Source organism: Pleurodeles waltl, chromosome 3_2 (genome assembly GCF_031143425.1).
Source record: "Pleurodeles waltl isolate 20211129_DDA chromosome 3_2, aPleWal1.hap1.20221129, whole genome shotgun sequence".
NCBI lineage: Eukaryota > Metazoa > Chordata > Amphibia > Caudata > Salamandridae > Pleurodeles > Pleurodeles waltl.
In genome coordinates this window covers 98,226,210-98,243,169 of record NC_090441.1, presented here as the reverse complement: position 1 = coordinate 98,243,169, position 16,960 = coordinate 98,226,210, and the positions used below count along the sequence as shown (strand labels likewise).

The window sequence follows — 16,960 nt, the reverse complement described above, 5'->3', positions numbered from 1 at the left end:
GCCTGAAGTGTGGTTCTTTTGTAATGATACCGATGTTAATGAAGTGAATGTTTCTTTTAGCCATTATGGGCTATGGATGACCTCTACTGCTTCTAAATGTACCATGGGACTTCCACTTTGACGATGGGGAATGATTGAATCATGTGAATCTATGAAAGATCCAATACTGTAGAAAAAGTGCAACTCAATACGGGCAGTTGTACGTCTAATTGACACTTCTTCCAGTAAATCTGTCAGACTTCTAGTGAATTAGGTATTACAAGAGGAGTGTTTGAGGAAGATGAGAAGAGACATGTCAGACCAGGAAATGTTGTAGCAGTGCTTGCTCAAGAAGAGCCTTTATCATCACATCTGATTCAAGGCAGACGTGCTTCATCAGATGAATTTATGAAGATGGACGACAAATGTATGAGACAAGCACCATACTTAAAAGTGCAGGCATAGCTCTTGCAGTGTGGGGCTTGTTTGGACATATGTACAGGGGTCATTTGTGTTTCCAGTACAGGAGCAGAAACTATGGCAACAGTACGCCTTTATTGACCAGCCCCAGAGAGGCTTCTCCTACCTTCAGACTATGGAGAGCCTCCTGCACACGCTGGGGTTCATTATCAACGTGCCAAAGTCACACCTGACTCCCTCTCAGACGCTCCCTTGCATCTGAGCTGTTTTGGACACAGTGCAGTTTCGGGCTTATTCTCCCGAAAAGCAAGTCCAAGATATTCAGGCTATGATTCCGATCTTTCAGCCTCTGTCTTGGGTTTCGGTGAGACTGACTCCAAGGCTGCTGGGCCTCATGGCCTCCTGCATCCTGCTAGTGACACATGCCAGATGGCATGTGCAGGCTCTGCAGTGGGACCTGAAATTCCAGTGGGCACAGCATTAGGGGAATCTGCCCGACATGGTCCAGATCTCTGAGGGGACTGCGAAAGACCTGCAGTGGTGGCTTTCGAATCCACATTGGGTACGTGGCAGATCCCTCTCCCTTCCCCAGCCGGATCTATTTATAGTGACAGATGCGTCGCTTCTGGGATGGGACGGCCACAAGGGAGAGGTGGAGATCAGAGGCCTCTGGTCTCCGGCGGAGTCTGGGCTCCATATCAATTTTCTGGAGCTTCGGGCGATCAGGCTTGCGTTGAAAGCATTTCTTCCTTTTCTCAAAGGGAAAGTAGTGCAGGTGTTCACGGACAATACTACCACCATGTGGTACTGCAACAAACAGGGCAGAGGAGGGTCCTGGAACCTTTGTCAGGAGGCACTACGCCTCTGGACATGGATGGAACATCAGAGCATTACCCTGGTGGTTCAACATCTGGCGGGTTCTCTCAACGCCAGAGCGGACAAACTCAGCCGTCGATGCACAGCCGATCACGAATGGCGTCTCAATCCAGAGGTGGCGCAAGAACTCTTTCAGCAGTGGGGAGAGCCTTGGTCAGATCTGTTCGCCTCCGCAGAGAATGCACAATATCAGCTGTTTTGCATGTTGGAGTTTCCAAGGTGGCACTTGCTCAGAGATGCTTTCCGTCTTGAGTGGACCTCCGGCCTCCTTTTTTTAATCTGTTTATTAGTCTTTAACAACGTTTACATTTCGCTGAGTATATCCCCACATTACTGCAGCAGTTTATCATTACATTCATCATATCACTGCGATTTACATAATGTGTCGACAGGTCATTCAATGTACATTCAATTGAGAAATAAAACAATGAGAAAGAAAAAAAAACAACAGAGAAATGAATTAAGATAACAATAACAGATGACACCATGGATTAGTTGTCATTGTTTATATGGGATGCCTATTTATATCCGGTATTGTGTGGAGAAATAACCCAATTGGGGAGGAGGGGCATATCGAAGGGGGAGGGGGGGAGGAGGGGAGGAGGGTGATGTTGTTGGGGGGGGTATGTAGCCCAGGTTCAGTTGTAGGGATGAGTCTGATTTTTACATGTTGTCTAAGCTTCACAGGTAAGCGGCGCTCAGGTGTGTCTTTTCCTAGGTTAGACGAATATCCGATTCAGGGGGGGTCGGGTATCGTCTTTTTGTTCCAGTTGTTCTATGATAGAGTCCCATATATCTGCCCCTTTGATTTCCACCCCACTGTCGCGTAATGTGTATAGCACTTGTGTTTCTGCTTTAGACCAGTGTAACATCTCTTGTGTCCAACGGTGTATGTTAAGTGTGCTGGGTGATTTCCATTGTATTGCAATTAGGCGTTTGAGTGGAATAAACGCAAGGTCAGCGCTTCTGTGTTTTTGTTTGTCTTCCCCTTTTCGTGTGCGAATTCCTAATAGGCAGGACTCTGGGAGGAGGGGTAGCTTCGACCAGGTGGCTGTTTGTGTCGTTGCTTCCTGCCATATGCGATGTACCGGTGGGCAGCTCCATGTCATGTGTAAAAAATCTGCTTCCGGTGTCCTTCATCTGGATTAGATTGTGGGAACATGCGTTTTATTTTTGCTGGGGTAAGGTAGATCTGGTGTAAATAATTGAATTGCGTGTACCGGAAATGGGCATTGCGTGATACTTCTTTTGTATTTGTCAGTGCCATGTTCCATTGTTTTGCGGGTAAAGGTGCATGCAGCACCGTCCCCCATCTGTTTTTTGCTTGTGTTTGGGTCTCTTCTGGGTGGTTCTGTAGTGTACGATATATCCAGGATATATCTGCTTGTGTGCCTGTCCCTGTCAATAACTCATGAAGTATTGGTGTGGTGTTAGGTTCATTGCTGCCATTACCCCATGTACTGCGCACCACTTGTTGTATTACCCTGTATGTGAGAAATTCGCCCTTACCCAGGTTGAACCCGTCCGTTACTACTTCGTATGATAAGAAGTGTCCCTGTTCAAATATGTCGCCAATTGTGTTAATGCCTGTATCTAGCCATTTTGTTAATTTAAGTTACCGTATTATGTTGTTTAGCCCAGGGGTAGCTAGTAATGGGGTTCTGGGTGAATATGGTGGTTTGCGCCCTGTTGACATTACATATCGGCGCCATATCCAGTCCACCACTCCCAGCAGGATATTGTCGTTATGCGCTGGTTTGTCCTCACTAATGAGCCAGTTTATCGCGTCCGATTGTCCCAGCAGGGTGTTTATCATTTGCCATTCCAAGCCGTTTGGGTTACATGCCCAGTCCATGATCCAATATATTTGTGCCACTGCGTAGTATAAATCAAAGTGGGGTGCCCCCATCCCTCCCCTTTCTAATGGCAAGTAGGTCTTGGCTAGGGCTACTCGGCGGCGACCTGTGTTCCACGTCAAGTCTGTTAGCAGGCTGGATAGAGGTGCGAAGTACCTCTTGGGGAGCTTAAGTGGTAATGCCGAGAAGTAATGTAAAATATGTGGTAATATGATCATTTTGGCTATAGCTACTCTTCCCATTGGTGAGAGTGGGAGTGAGCACCAAAAGGGCATTGAGCTTCTTATAGCCCTGATCGTTCGATCTAAATTTCATTCTCTGAGGTCTTGTTCGTTGTGATGGATTTGTACCCCTAAGTACTTGAAAGTGGTATAGCACCACTGTAGCTTGTGTGTGGAGATTGTTTCTCTGTGGGGGGTCTGGGATTAACTGCATCGGGAACAGGCATGATTTTGCGCAATTTACCTGTAGGCCCAATATGTCCCCAAATGTGTTTAGCAGGTGCAATAAATCTGGCAGGGATTCCGAGCGATTGCGCAAATATATCAGTGCGTCATCTGCATATAGAGAGGACATCCTTGTGTGCCTCTCCATCAGTAATGCCCCACTTTGGAGCCTCTTGTTGCAGGCGTGCTGCTAGTGGTTCTATTGATATTGCGAATAGTAGCGGTGACAATGGGCATCCCTGTCTGGTACCTCTGCCTATTACAAATTTCTCCAATATAATTTCGCCTGTCTTCACTCTTGCTTTCGGATCTCCATTTAGTGTTTTTATCCATCTTATAAATGTACTGCCGAAGCCCATATTTTCTAGGGATCTCAGCAGGTATGGCCAGCCCAATGTGTCAAATGCCTTTTCTATATCCAGAGATCCCGCCGTCCTTGTATAATCTAAATCTGGGGTTTCGGTTGTAAGTCGTAGGAGGCATCTGATATGTGCTGCGGCCCAGTATGAAACCGGATTGGTCCGGGTGGATTAGTGTTGGCATTAATGGGAGAAGACGGTTTGCTAGCACCTTCCCTAATAATTTACAGTCAGAGTTTAATAGGGACAATGGTCTATAGGACCGAACACCTTATGGGTCGCGTCCTTTTTTATGGAGGACCACTATAGTTGCCTCGCGTTCCGATTCTGGGAGGTGTCCTTTTTTGAATGCTTCTTGTAGTATTTCTAAATATGCTGTCGTAATTTGCATTGCAAAAACCTGGTAGTACTCCGTTGGGAGTCCATCTCCCCCTGGGGCTTTATTATGCGCCATTTGCTTCAACGCCTGTTGGATCTCATCCAGTTCAATGGGTTTTTCTAGTTCTGCCAGTTGTTCTTCTGACAGCTTAGTTTATTGGAGTGTCTGGAAGCATTCACTTATTTGTCATTCGGGCGGGGGGGGTGGGTTTGCTTTGGATAGAGTTGCATAGTATTGTTTAAAAGTCTCATTGATTTCTATCTGTGTATTGACTATATTGCCCTCCTCTGTTCGGATGGCATTTATGGTGGAATGTTGTTGTTTGCCGTTTAGTAGCCAGGACAGCAACCTACTGGATCGGTCACCTTCGGCATGTATTTGCGCTGTGTAGTGACGATAATCATATTTTTGTAAGCGCGCATCAGTTTCTGGCCATTGTTTTTTCAGTTCAATCATATTTCCTGCACCCTCTCCATTCTGTCCCATTATCTTCTCCGCCTCCCTCATCTCCCACTCGATATCACCCAGTTCCTTATGTAGTGTCTTACGGACTCCTCCTGATGCAGTCATGCACAAGCCTCTTATCACCACCTTGTGGCAGTCCCATTCTATTGCTCTTGACGACGCTGTGTTTGTGTTTATTTTAAAATATGAGTCTATGCCCTCTGCTAGTTCCTCTCGAAAGGGGGGGGGTCACGTAATAAGGACGGCTTCTATCTGACATCCAGTTCCGCAGCATTTGGGATAGTCTTTTGCTTGGGGCGCCTTCCAGTAGGGGGTGTGATCTATCCATGTTAGTATCTGGTACGGAATTTAAATCTCTTCCCCATATGCTAGGGATCAGTGGGTCCCATGTTAGTGCTGCATAAGTGGACAGCAGGAAATCTGTCTGTTTAGTATTAGGTGCGTATATGACTGTCATGCTCAGTTGTTTTCCATCCAGCTCCCCTCTTAAATGAACATATCTGCCATCTTTGTCTATTTGTGTGTGTTCCACTATGTAGGGGACATTGGGGGCTATCCATATCAGTACGCCTCTTGTGTACGTCGATATGTTAGTGCCGTATATCTTTCCTGGCCACTTCCTATCTAGTTTATTTAGATCTTCAGTTGTGAGGTGGGTTTCCTGCAATGTTGCTATATGTATTTTATGGCGTTTGAGGTAATTATAGATTCTATTGCATTTATTGTGTTGGCCATCCATCTAACATTCCAGGTTAAAATACTGCATGTAGCCATAGTATTAGTTTTGTTTCGCTCTGTAGTTTCACTGCAGTGATTATAGATATTCTACGATTCAGCATCTACCCTCTGAGTCCCCTCCCCCCTGAGCGTATCATCTGTGACCACAGTTGGGATATTTGTATGGGCCTATTATCATTAACAAAAACAAAAACCATAACTATAACAAACTGTGTGGCACAACCTACATTACTTAATTTCAGGTCCATACGGTGACCTCACTGGGTGTGGGGGCGTGGTCAATGGGGATCTGGGTTAGTGACTGTCCGTGGCACACATGGATGGTCTCGTATCCCTGCACGTCTCGGTCGTCTGGAGTTATAACTTCTTTCAGCGCTTTGAAGCTAGTTCATTCCTGTCGGTCTTCCTGGGTGATCATCTGCAGTGCTCACTCCCGGAAGGATATAGTCCGTCCTGTATATATTGATTTATATCAGTCCCGATCTGCCCTGGGTCAATTGTGTTTTCTGTTATTCTGGTATGACGCTTGTTTATATAGTGTTTTAGTTTTTCTTAACATGTGTGTGCGGTTTCATATGTCATCTGCTGCGCGTGGGGTCAGAGTGGGGCCAGACATTAGTGGTGAAGAAGGGGGACTTGGGCAATCTTGTGAAGAATTTGAGTCTGAGTCTCTATTTTCAGTTCTGGTCGATGGTTGCGCAGATGTGCATGTAGTTGCCATTTTGAGGACCTGTGCCTGTGCATCTGCAGCCTGTGATGTTGATGGTCTGGCTTGGACCCTGGTGTTGTTTTTTTTCTTCTTTCTTCTGGGGCGTTGCTCCAGCCATTCGCCGCGTGTAAGGAAATGCCTCCTTGGCATGGTTACCCCCTGACTTTTTGTCTTTGCTGATGCCAAGTTATGATTTGAAAGTGTGCTGAGGCCTGCTAACCAGGCCCCAGCACCAGTGTTCTTTACCTAAAACTGTACCTTTGTTTCCACAATTGGCACACCCTGGCATCCAGGTAAGTCCCTTGTAACTGGTACCCCTGGTACCAAGGGCCCTGATGCCAGGGAACGTCTCTAAGGGCTGCAGCATGTCTTATGCCACCGTGGGACCCCTCACTCAGCACAGACACACTGCTTGACAGCTTGTGTGTGCTAGTGGGAAGAAAATGACTAAGTCGACATGGCACTCCTCTCAGGGTGCCATGCCAACCTCACACTGCCTATGGCATAGATAAGTCACCCCTCTAGCAGGCCTTACAGCCCTAAGGCAGGGTGCACTATACCATAGGTGAGGGAATAGGTGCATGAGCACTATGCCCCTACAGTGTCTAAGCAAAACCTTAGACGTAAGTGCAGGGTAGCCATAAGAGTATATGGTCTGGGAGTCTGTCAAACACGAGCTCCACAGCACCATAATGGCTACACTGAAAACTGGGAAGTTTGGTATCAAACTTCTCAGCACAATAAATGCACACTGATGCCAGTGTACATTTTATTGTGAGATACACCCCAGAGGGCATCTTAGAGATGCCCCCTGAAAACATACCAGACTTCCAGTGTGGGCTGACTAGTTTTGCCAGCCTGCCACACACCAGACATGTTGCTGGCCACATGGGGAGAGTGCCTTTGTCACTCTGTGGCTAGTAACAAAGACTGTACTGGGTGGAGGTGCTTCTCACCTCCCCCTGCAGAAACTGTAACACCTGGCGGTGAGCCTCAAAGGCTCACCCCCTTTGTTACAGCGCCCCAGGGCACTCCAGCTAGTGGAGATGCCCGCCCCCTCCGGCCACAGACCCACTTTTGGCAGCAAGGCCGGAGGAGATAATGAGAAAAAAAATAAGGAGTCACTAGCCAGTCAGGACAGCCCCTAAGGTGTCCTGAGCTGAGGTGACTCTGACTTTTAGAAATCCTCCATCTTGCAGATGGAGGATTCCCCCAATAGGATTAGGGATGTGCCCCCCTCCCCTCAGGGAGGAAGCACAAAGAGGGTGTAGCCACCCTCAGGGCTAGTAGCCATTGGCTACTAACCCCCCAGACCTAAACACACCCCTAAATTGAGAATTTAGGGGCTCCCAGAACCTAGCAAGATAGATTCCTGCAATCTGAAGATGAAGAAGGACTGCTGACCTGAAAGCCCTGCAGAGAAGACGAAGACACCAACTGCTTTGGCCCCAGCCCTACCGGCCTGTCTCCCCACTTCAAGAAAAACTGCAACAGCGACGCGTTCCCCAGGGTCCAGCGACCTCTGAATCCTCAGAGGACTACCCTGCATCTAAAAGGACCAAGAACTCCCGAGGACAGCGGCTCTGCTCCAAAGAAGAAACAACTTTGCAACAAAGAAACAAACTTTAAAGGACTGCACGTTTCCCGCCGGAAGCGTGAGACTTTCCACTCTGCACCCGACGCCCCCGGCTCGACCTGCGGAGAAACAACACTACAGGGAGGACTCCCCGGCGACTGCGACCCTGTGAGTAGCCAGAGTTGACCCCCCGAACTCCCCCAGCGACGCCTGCAGAGGGAATTCAGAGGCTCCCCCTGACCGCGACTGCCTGCTTCTAAGAACCCGACGCCTGGTAAAGACACTGCACCCGCAGCCCCCAGGACCTGAAGGATCCGACCTCCAGTGCAGAAGCGACCCCCAGGTGGCCCTCTCCCTTGCCCAGGTGGTGGCTACCCCGAGGAGCAACCCCCTTGCCTGCCTGCTCCGCTGAAGAGACCCCTGGGTCTCCCATTGAAACCTATTGCGAACTCGACACCTGTTTGCACACTGCACCAGGCCGCCCCCGTGCCGCTGAGGGTGTACTTTTTGTGCTGACTTGTGTCCCCCCGGTGCCCTACAAAACCCCCCTGGTCTGCCCTCCGAAGTCGCGGGTACCTACCTGCTGGCAGACTGGAACCGGGGCACCCCCTTCTCCATTGAAGCCTATGCCTTTTGGGCACCACATTGACCTCTGCACCTGACCGGCCCTGAGCTGCTGGTGTGGTAACTTTGGAGTTGCCCTGAACCTCCAACGGTGGGCTACCTTGGACCCAACTTTGAACCCTGTAGGTGGTTTACTTACCTGCAAAACTAACCAATACTTACCTCCCCCATGAACTGTTGAAAATTGCACTGTCTCGTTTTAAAATAGCTTAATGCCATTTTTGGCAAAACTGTACATGCTATTTTGCTGATTCAAAGTTCCTATGATACCTAAGTGAAGTACCTTTCATTTGAAGTACTGATTGTAAATCTTGAACCTGTGGTTCTTAAAATAAACTGAGAAAATATATTTTTCTATATAAAAACCTATTGGCCTGGAATTGTCTTTGAGTGTGTGTTCCTCATTTATTGCCTGTGTGTGTACAACAAATGCTTAACACTACCCTCTGATAAGCCTACTGCTCGATCACACTACCACAAAATAGAGCATTAGAATTATCTCTTTTTGCCACTATCTTACCTCTAAGGGGAACCCTTGGACTCTGTGCATGCTATTTCTTACTTTGAAATAGTACATACAGAGCCAACTTCCTACATTGGTGGATCAGCGGTGGGGTACAAGACTTTGCATTTGCTGGACTACTCAGCCAATACCTGATCACACAACTAAATTCCATAAATTGTTATTAGAAACTGATTTTTTAAATTTGAGCTATTTTTCTAAATTTTTAAAAGTCCTGCTAGGGCCTTGTGTTAGTCCCTGTTAGCATTTCTTTTAGAGTTTAAAAGTTTTGTAAAAGTTTGGATTAAGTTCTAGAAATAGTTTTAGATTCTTAAAAAGTATTCCAACTTTTAGAAACATAATGTCTGCTATAGAAGAGATAGTGATGGAACTCAACCTCACCCCTTACCTGCATCTTAGGATGTCAGAGTTAAGGTCTCTCTGCAAAATCAAAACGATAAAGACTGGTTCAAACCCTACCAAAGTACAGCTCCAGGAGCTTTTGGCAGAGCTTGCTAAACACAACCCCTCTGATGATATCTTCACAGAGGGGGAAGCTAGTGATGTGGAGGATTTCCCACCTCCAGTCCTAGATAGGGAGCCCATGTTTTCTCAAACCCTGTCTCCACAAGTGATAGTCAGAGTTGTTGCTTCTCTCACAGGAGAGTCCAACAGCTCTGCAAGCATTGAGGGCAGCCTCAATGAAGATGACCTCCTGTTAGCCAGGATGGCCAAAAGATTGGCTTTGGAGAGACAGCTCCTAGCCATAGAAAGGGAAAGACAAGAGATGGGCTTAGGTCCCATCAATGGTGGCAGCAACATAAATAGGGTCAGAGATTCTCCTGACATGATGAAAATCCCTAAAGGGATTGTAACTAAATATGAAGATGGTGATGACATCACCAAATGGTTCACAGCTTTTGAGAGGGCTTGTGCAACCAGAAAAATAAACAGATCTCACTGGGGTGCTCTCATTTGGGAAATGTTCACTGTAAAGTGTAGGGATAGACTCCTCACACTCTCTGGAAAAGATGCAGAATCATATGACCTCATGAAGGCTACCCTGATTGAGGGCTTTGGATTCTCAACTGAGGAGTACAGTATTAGGTTCAGGGGGGCTCAAAAATCCTTGAGCCAGACCTGGGTTGATTTTGTTGACTTCTAAGTCAAAACAATGGATGGTTGGATTCATGGCAGTGGTGTAAATGATTATGATGGGCTGTACAATTTATTTGTGAAAGAACACCTGTTAAGTAATTGTTTCAATGATAAACTGCATCAGCATTTGGTAGACCTAGGACCAATTTCTCCCCAAGAATTGGGAAAGAAGGCGGACCATTGGGTCAAGACTAGGGTGACCAAGACTTCCACAGGGGGTGACCAAAAGAAAGGAGTCACAAAGACTCCCCAGGGGAAGAGTATTGAGACTTCCAAGGGAAAAAGTAAAGAGTCTTCTACAGGGCCCCAAAAACCTGCTCAGGAGGGAGGGTCCAAAGCCTCTTCACAATCCAATTTTGGGTACAAGGGTAAAAAGTTTGATCCCAAAAAGGCCTGGTGTCGTAGCTGTAATCAGCAGGGACACCAAACTGGAGACAAGGCCTGTCCCAAGAAAGGTTCCACTTCAAACTCTACTCCAGCTAACACTGGAATAGCCAGTCTCCAGGTGGGATCAACAGTGTGCCCAGAGCAAATCAGGGTTCACACTGAAGCTACATTAGTCTCTGAGGGTGGGGTGGACTTAGCCACACTGGCTGCCTGGCCCCCTAATATGCAAAAATACAGGCAGCAGCTCTTAATTAATGGGACAAGTTTAGAAGGCCTGAAGGATACAGGTGCCAGTGTCACCATGGTGACAGAGAAACTGGTTTCCCCTGGTCAATACCTGGCTGGACAAACGTATCCAGTCACCAACACTGACAATCAGACTAAAGTACATCCCATGGCTATGGTAACTTTAGAGTGGGGAGGGGTCAATGGCCTGAAACAGGTGGTGGTCTCCTCAAATATCCCAGTAGACTGTTTGCTTGGAAATGACCTGGAGTCCTCAGCATGGGCTGAGGTAGAACTCAAAACACATGTAGCCATGCTGCGAATCCCTGAACTGGTGTGTGTCAAGACAAGATCACAGTGCAAAGCTCAGGGTGAAAAAGTGGTGTTGGAGCCTGGAAAAAGGGCCCAACCCTCCAAGAGAAAAGGAAAGAAGACTGGGGAACCAGCTTCAACACAACAAGAGAAAGAGAACCTCTCTTCCCAGGAAGAAGTTCTGCCCTCTCAGGGAACTGAGCCCATGGAGTTAGAACCTTATCAGGTTGAGCTCCTAGGCCCATGGGGACCCACAAGGGAACAGTTGTGTAAGGGGCAAGAAACCTGTCCCTCTCTTGAAGGCCTTAGGCAGCAAGCTGCTGAAGAGACCAAAGGAAAAATCATTGGAACACATAGAGTCTATTGAGAAGATGGACTCCTCTACACTGAGGCAAGAGATCCCAAACCTGGTGCCACTAGGAGAGTGGTGGTGCCTCAGGAGTTTAGGGAGTTAATTCTGACCTTAGCTCATGATATTCCACTTGCTGGGCATTTGGGACAAACCAAGACTTGCGAAAGGTTAGTTAACCATTTCTATTGGCCCAACATGTCCCAGAAAGTAAAGGAGTTTTGTGTCTCCTGTGCCACCTGTCAAGCCAGTGGTAAGATAGGTGGACACCCAAAGGCCCCCCCTTATTCCACTTCCGGTGGTGGGGGTCCCCTTTGCAAGAGTGGGTGTGGACATAGTGGGTCCACTTGAACCTCCCACAGCCTCAGGGAACCAGTATATCCTAGTAATAGTGGATCATACCCTGAAGCAATTCCCCTTAGGTACACTACTGCCCCTGCAGTAGCTAAAGCACTCATTGGTACCTTTACCAGAGTGGGATTTCCTAAGGAGGTGGTGTCTGACAGGGGTACCAACTTCATGTCAGCATACCTGAAGCATATGTGGAATGCGTGTGGGGTGACTTACAAATTCACCACACCATACCATCCACAAACCAATGGCCTTGTAGAAAGATTTAACAAGACATTGCTATTTCTTACTTTGAAATAGTACATACAGAGCCAACTTCCTACACCGCGTCCGACCGGTTCCGTCACTGGGTCTACCAGACCCTTGGCGTGTAGCCATGTCCATGTATCTTCTGCTGATGGAAAGAAGAGAGTCCTGTTGCCATCTATTACTCTCAGTCTAGCCAGGAAGAGGAGGGAGTAGGCAATATTCTTGTCACAGAGAATCTGTTTCACTCTTGTGAAAGTAGCATGTTTGCACTGAACTTCCATTGTGTAGTCAGGGTATGTGGTTATCTCGCCGTTCTCCATTCGGACAGGGCATTTGTTTCTGAAGCTTTGCAGCACTTGATCCCGGTCCCTGAAGTTTAAGAACCTTGCTATCAGCGGGCGGGTTGGGGTGCCCGGTCGTGGTGGTCCACCCGGGACTCTATGTGTGCGTTAAATTACTAGTGTCTGTGAGGTGGTTTGAGGTATCACTGCATCTCTGAGCCATTGCTCCAGGGAGTTCTATTCGTTCCGGGACCCCTAGGAGCCTTACATTATTCCTGCGTGAGCGTCTCTTAGCGTCCTCAGCTCTGCGTTGTAGCGATGCTATGTCGTTTTCCATACGTAGAGCTTTCATCTCGGTTATTGCTGGTTGGGACGTTTCGAGTGCCGAGTCAGTGATGGTGACTCTCTCCGCCAGTTTCCGTTGATCGGTGCGGAGAAGGTTAACTTCCAGTACCACAGAGTCTATTTTCCCTTCTAGTGAGGTCTTCATGTTTTCGGAAGTTTTGTTTTGCCCATGTTTACTGATAGCGTTGTTTATTGGGTGAAGCAACGGTTGTCTTGGTACTGCCGTGTGTTTTGTTTGGTTTGAGTGTCGTGGCAAGCTACTGAGTTCGCTTCAGCTTTGTCTTGTTTCTTTTTTGCTCTTCCTCCCTTTTTTTTCCCCTTCTTCTTCCTCTCAGTTCGTGCCTGCCCGCTGGATTTTTACATGTTAAACTGTGGTGTTAGGGTTTAGATAGAGCCAAGGACGTAGTGTGGTCGCGAATAGCTGACGATTTCTGAGGGAATTTCCTGGGTTTTGTACTTGAGGCCCTCTTATTTTCTCTGTCCTGTTTTTTGTCACCCCCTTATCCTCCACTGCTTTTTCTTCTTCTGTTTTCCTGTTTAATCTCCCCTTTCCTTCTTCCTCTCGTCTTACTTCTTCTTCATTTTCCTGTTTTCCTTCCTTCTCTATATCTCTCCGGCTCTCCTCTTTCCTTCACCCTATGTAGCCGGTTCAGCGCGGAGGAAAATGCCAGAGGGGCCCTCCCCCATCTCCTTATTTCAATGCGCTGTTCGCGACCTGCAGTAACAACCGCTATTTCATTTGTGCGCTCCTCCGTTTACCGCATCCGGAGGGCAGCACCAGCTCTGTCCTCGAGGGGAGGGCCATGCTCGTTCCGCAATGGGCCGCAGCGCCATCTCATCCGCTGATCGCGGCCCGATCTCTCCTCGTTGGGGGGGGGGGGAGGGTGCGTTTATAGGTGATTACAGGCGCCGGAGAGCACCGGGGGGGAGTCTCTTTTTTCCTTGCTATGGCGTCTCATGCGACACGAGACCCGATTGCTGCTCCACGCGCGCCCCCCTCCGTCGCCGCCACACGCGGGGGCCACCACCAGGACGCCGCGGCCCCTAGGGGAGAGGTCGTACCTGCTTCTAGGATGGGGGGTGTCATCCCGTCTCGCTTCTTTTCCGCAGTACGGTCTTTCGGGGATCCGGTGTTATTTTCGCCGCTGGGCCACGTCAGGTGGGGGGGAAGGCCTTTTTTCACTTGTCCGGGCACGCGCAAGGTACTGCGCAGCCTCGTCCCCCTAAGTTGTCTCAGTTCTCGTTTAAGGCGGCGATCAACGGCAGAGGCTCGCGCTGTCCCCGCGCAGCTGATTCTACTTTCAGGCGGCTGCAGGGATGCCAGTATTTCGCCGATTAATGATGGGCCGCGAGTGGAGCTCAGATCACATGTCCGCTCCGGCCGCCATGTTAACCACGCCCCCAACTCAGGCCTCCTTTACGCCTATTCCACTTCTGCCCAGAGTTCTCAAGAAGATCAGGAACGACTTGGCCCAAGTCATCTTGGTAGCTCTGTACTGGGCACGGAGAGTAGGGTATCCAGAGCTTCTGAGTATGGCCATCGATCCTCCACTCAGACTGCCTCTTCGGGCGGATCTTCTGTCGCAGCAACAGGGACGGTTCTCCACCCGAACCCGTCCAATCTCCTCTTCATGCATGGAGACTGAGCGGTGACAGTTGACGACTTTTGATCTTCCACCCGTAGTCTGTGATGTTAGCTTGCCAGCCAGGCGTCCCTCCACCAAAACGGTATGTCTGTCGTTGGCATAAGTTTGTGGCATGGTGCACCAACAAATCTGTTGATCCCCTCTCTGCCCCGCTTTCTGAGGTTCTTTTGTTCATTCTTTCTTTGGCCCAGCAGGGCTCTGCTTTGGGCACCCTTAAAGGGTATTTATCTGTCATTTCGGCCTTTCTTAGGCTACCTGATCAGCCCTCACTCTTTAAATCTCCTATTGTGAATAGATTCCTTAAAGGTCTCACTCATTTATTTCCTCCCACTCCATTTATCATGCCTCAGTGGGACCTCAATCTTGTCCTTACTTACTTAATGTGCACTCCCTTTGAGCCATTGCACAATTGCCTTTTACAGCTCCTCACTTTCAAGACTATCTTTCTAGTTGCCATCACTTCTGCTCGCAGAGTGAGTGAGCTTCAAGCCCTTTCGTCCAAACCTCCATTCTTGCCTGTGCACTCTGACAAAGTGGTAGTGCGCACTAAGGTTTCCTTCCTTCCCAAGGTTGTTATGCCCTTTCATGTAGGCCAGTCTATCACCCTGCCTACTTTTTACGCACCCCCACATCCTTCCCATGAGGAGGAGAGACCCCACTGTCTGGACCCAAAATGAGCATTGGCGTTCTATCTTAATCGTACTAAAGATTTCCGGGTGGACAATCAACTCTTTGTCAGGTGCGAAGAAAGGAAAGGCGGTGCAAACACGTACCATCTCTCGATGGGTACTTCTTTGCATGAAGATGTGCCAAGTTTTGGCCAAGAAGCAACCCCCTGAGGGCTTGCAAGCTCATTCCCCCAGATTGACTGCTGCTTCCACTGCATTAGCAAGCGGAGTTGGCCATCCCTGCACACGTTTGCTAAACACTACTGCCTGGACAGTCAGGTCCATCGGGACAGCTACTTTGGTCATTCGGTCCTGCAGGTCTTTCTAGTATGATATTGGATCGCAGCCCACCTCCGAGGATGGCATTGCTTGGGTATCTATTCTTATGTAAGGAATCAGCAACTAGAAGTCTCTATCAGATGTACAAGTTACTTACCTTCGGTAACAAAATATCTGGTAGAGACATTCTAGTTGCAGATTCTTTACCGACCTACCCATCTTCCCCACTTGCGAACTAATTTCTAGGGACAGGGATTCCCCCTTCAGGTCCTTAGCTCTGGCGCACCCAATCTCAGTGTTCTTAGTGGCTCTGCGCTTTGGCGTGAAAAGTCGTTAAAAGAAACTGATGCTGAGGTGGCGTCTATGTACTACTCTCGACATCATCACAGCGACGCCAATGAAGCCCGTGGAGTTGGCCGACGCCACCTACCGATGTGCAAGGGGATTGCTCGAAGAAAAATCTCCGGATCCAGTATGACGCCTGGGGGAAATTCTAAGGTAAGGAATCTGGATCTAGAATATGTCTCTACCAGATATTTTGCTACCAAAAGTAAGCAACTTGTACTTTAGTTGGGCGGGGTCGCTCTGGCTCCCGGAAATTCAGGGAAGCACAAGCAGACCAAGAAGCAGGCACCGTAGACGGAGGCCTCGAGCGCCAACACTACTCCTGCGTTGCATCAGCCGAGTGACGGGGCGAAGTCGAAGGGTGACGGGACCACTTCGACTTCTTCTACTTACCTGTACCCGAAGATTTGGAGGAAGAAGAATGGTGGTGGCTCTGCGAATGATCTCGAGACCTTCTTCTTGAGCGAGACCAGGACCTACGCGGAGTCGAGTGACGGGCCGCCATGAGCTTCAGAGACTGCTCCCTCAAAGCCTTCAGGTGCATGGCCCGGCACTCGGAGCACGACTTCGGGTCGTGGTCGCACTCTAGGCACCACAAACAAACTTGGTGTGGATCCGTCACCGACATCATGCGGTGACAGTCCTCGCATGGCTTGAAACCAGTCTTCGGGGACATCCTCGACACACCCAAAAACACACAAAAAAACTCAACAAAAGCACCAAAGTCGGTCAACAATAGACCAGGGCAGCTCATGGCGCAGAAAGAAAAGAACAGACGTCACTGTGTTGAGGCGGCGTCTATGTACTACGCCTGACGCCCGTGGAGTCGACTGACGCCACCTACCAACGCACAAGGGTATTGCTCGAAGACAAATCTCTGGATCCAGTCTGAAGCCTGGGGGAAGTCTCAGGTAAGGAATCTGCAACTATAAGTCTCTATCAGATGATGCAGATTATCACTCACGTTTTTTTTGTTTATGCTTTCATCCCTTACCACAAGAGAAACCTGCTTTGTTGATGAACTGGACTCGACATTTGAAGATGATGGGGAAGATGATGATGTAGAAGATTCAGAGTTGCCTTCAGAGACCCTCTTCCTCTTCAGCCCAGGAACATCGTCATCGTGCTCTCTTGCTGTTTAAAAATAACAAGGAAAAAGATTCCATGAATTTATGACTATTCAGTACAGTTTGTATTTCTTTTCCGTTCACAATAATAGTGCACATAAATTTGCAGTTTCAGCTACAATGTTAAAACATTTACTGGTAAAGGTACATAATTATAAAGTCATATTTCTTACTTTTCTTCTAACCGTAGTAGCTGTTTTCCTTTAGACATCATGCGTTTTGAAGAGACCAATACAGATTCTATATATCTTTATTTTTTTATTAAAATCTGTTTATTTTTTAATAATGTCATTGAGTGCAACAAAGAAG

At 48.2% G+C, this 16,960-nt stretch overlaps 1 protein-coding gene across 4 annotated transcripts in view; it reads right to left on the bottom strand.

Moving 5' to 3' along the window:
- Window positions 1-16,960, bottom strand: part of GTF2IRD1 (GTF2I repeat domain containing 1) — a 561,920-nt gene that overhangs the window by 13,403 nt on the left and 531,557 nt on the right. For all 4 annotated transcript variants that reach the window (XM_069226907.1, XM_069226904.1, XM_069226906.1 and 1 more), the window contains exon 27: window positions 16,519-16,658. In XM_069226907.1, the coding sequence (XP_069083008.1) occupies window positions 16,519-16,658 (140 nt within the window). The remainder of the gene's footprint in view (window positions 1-16,518; window positions 16,659-16,960) is intronic.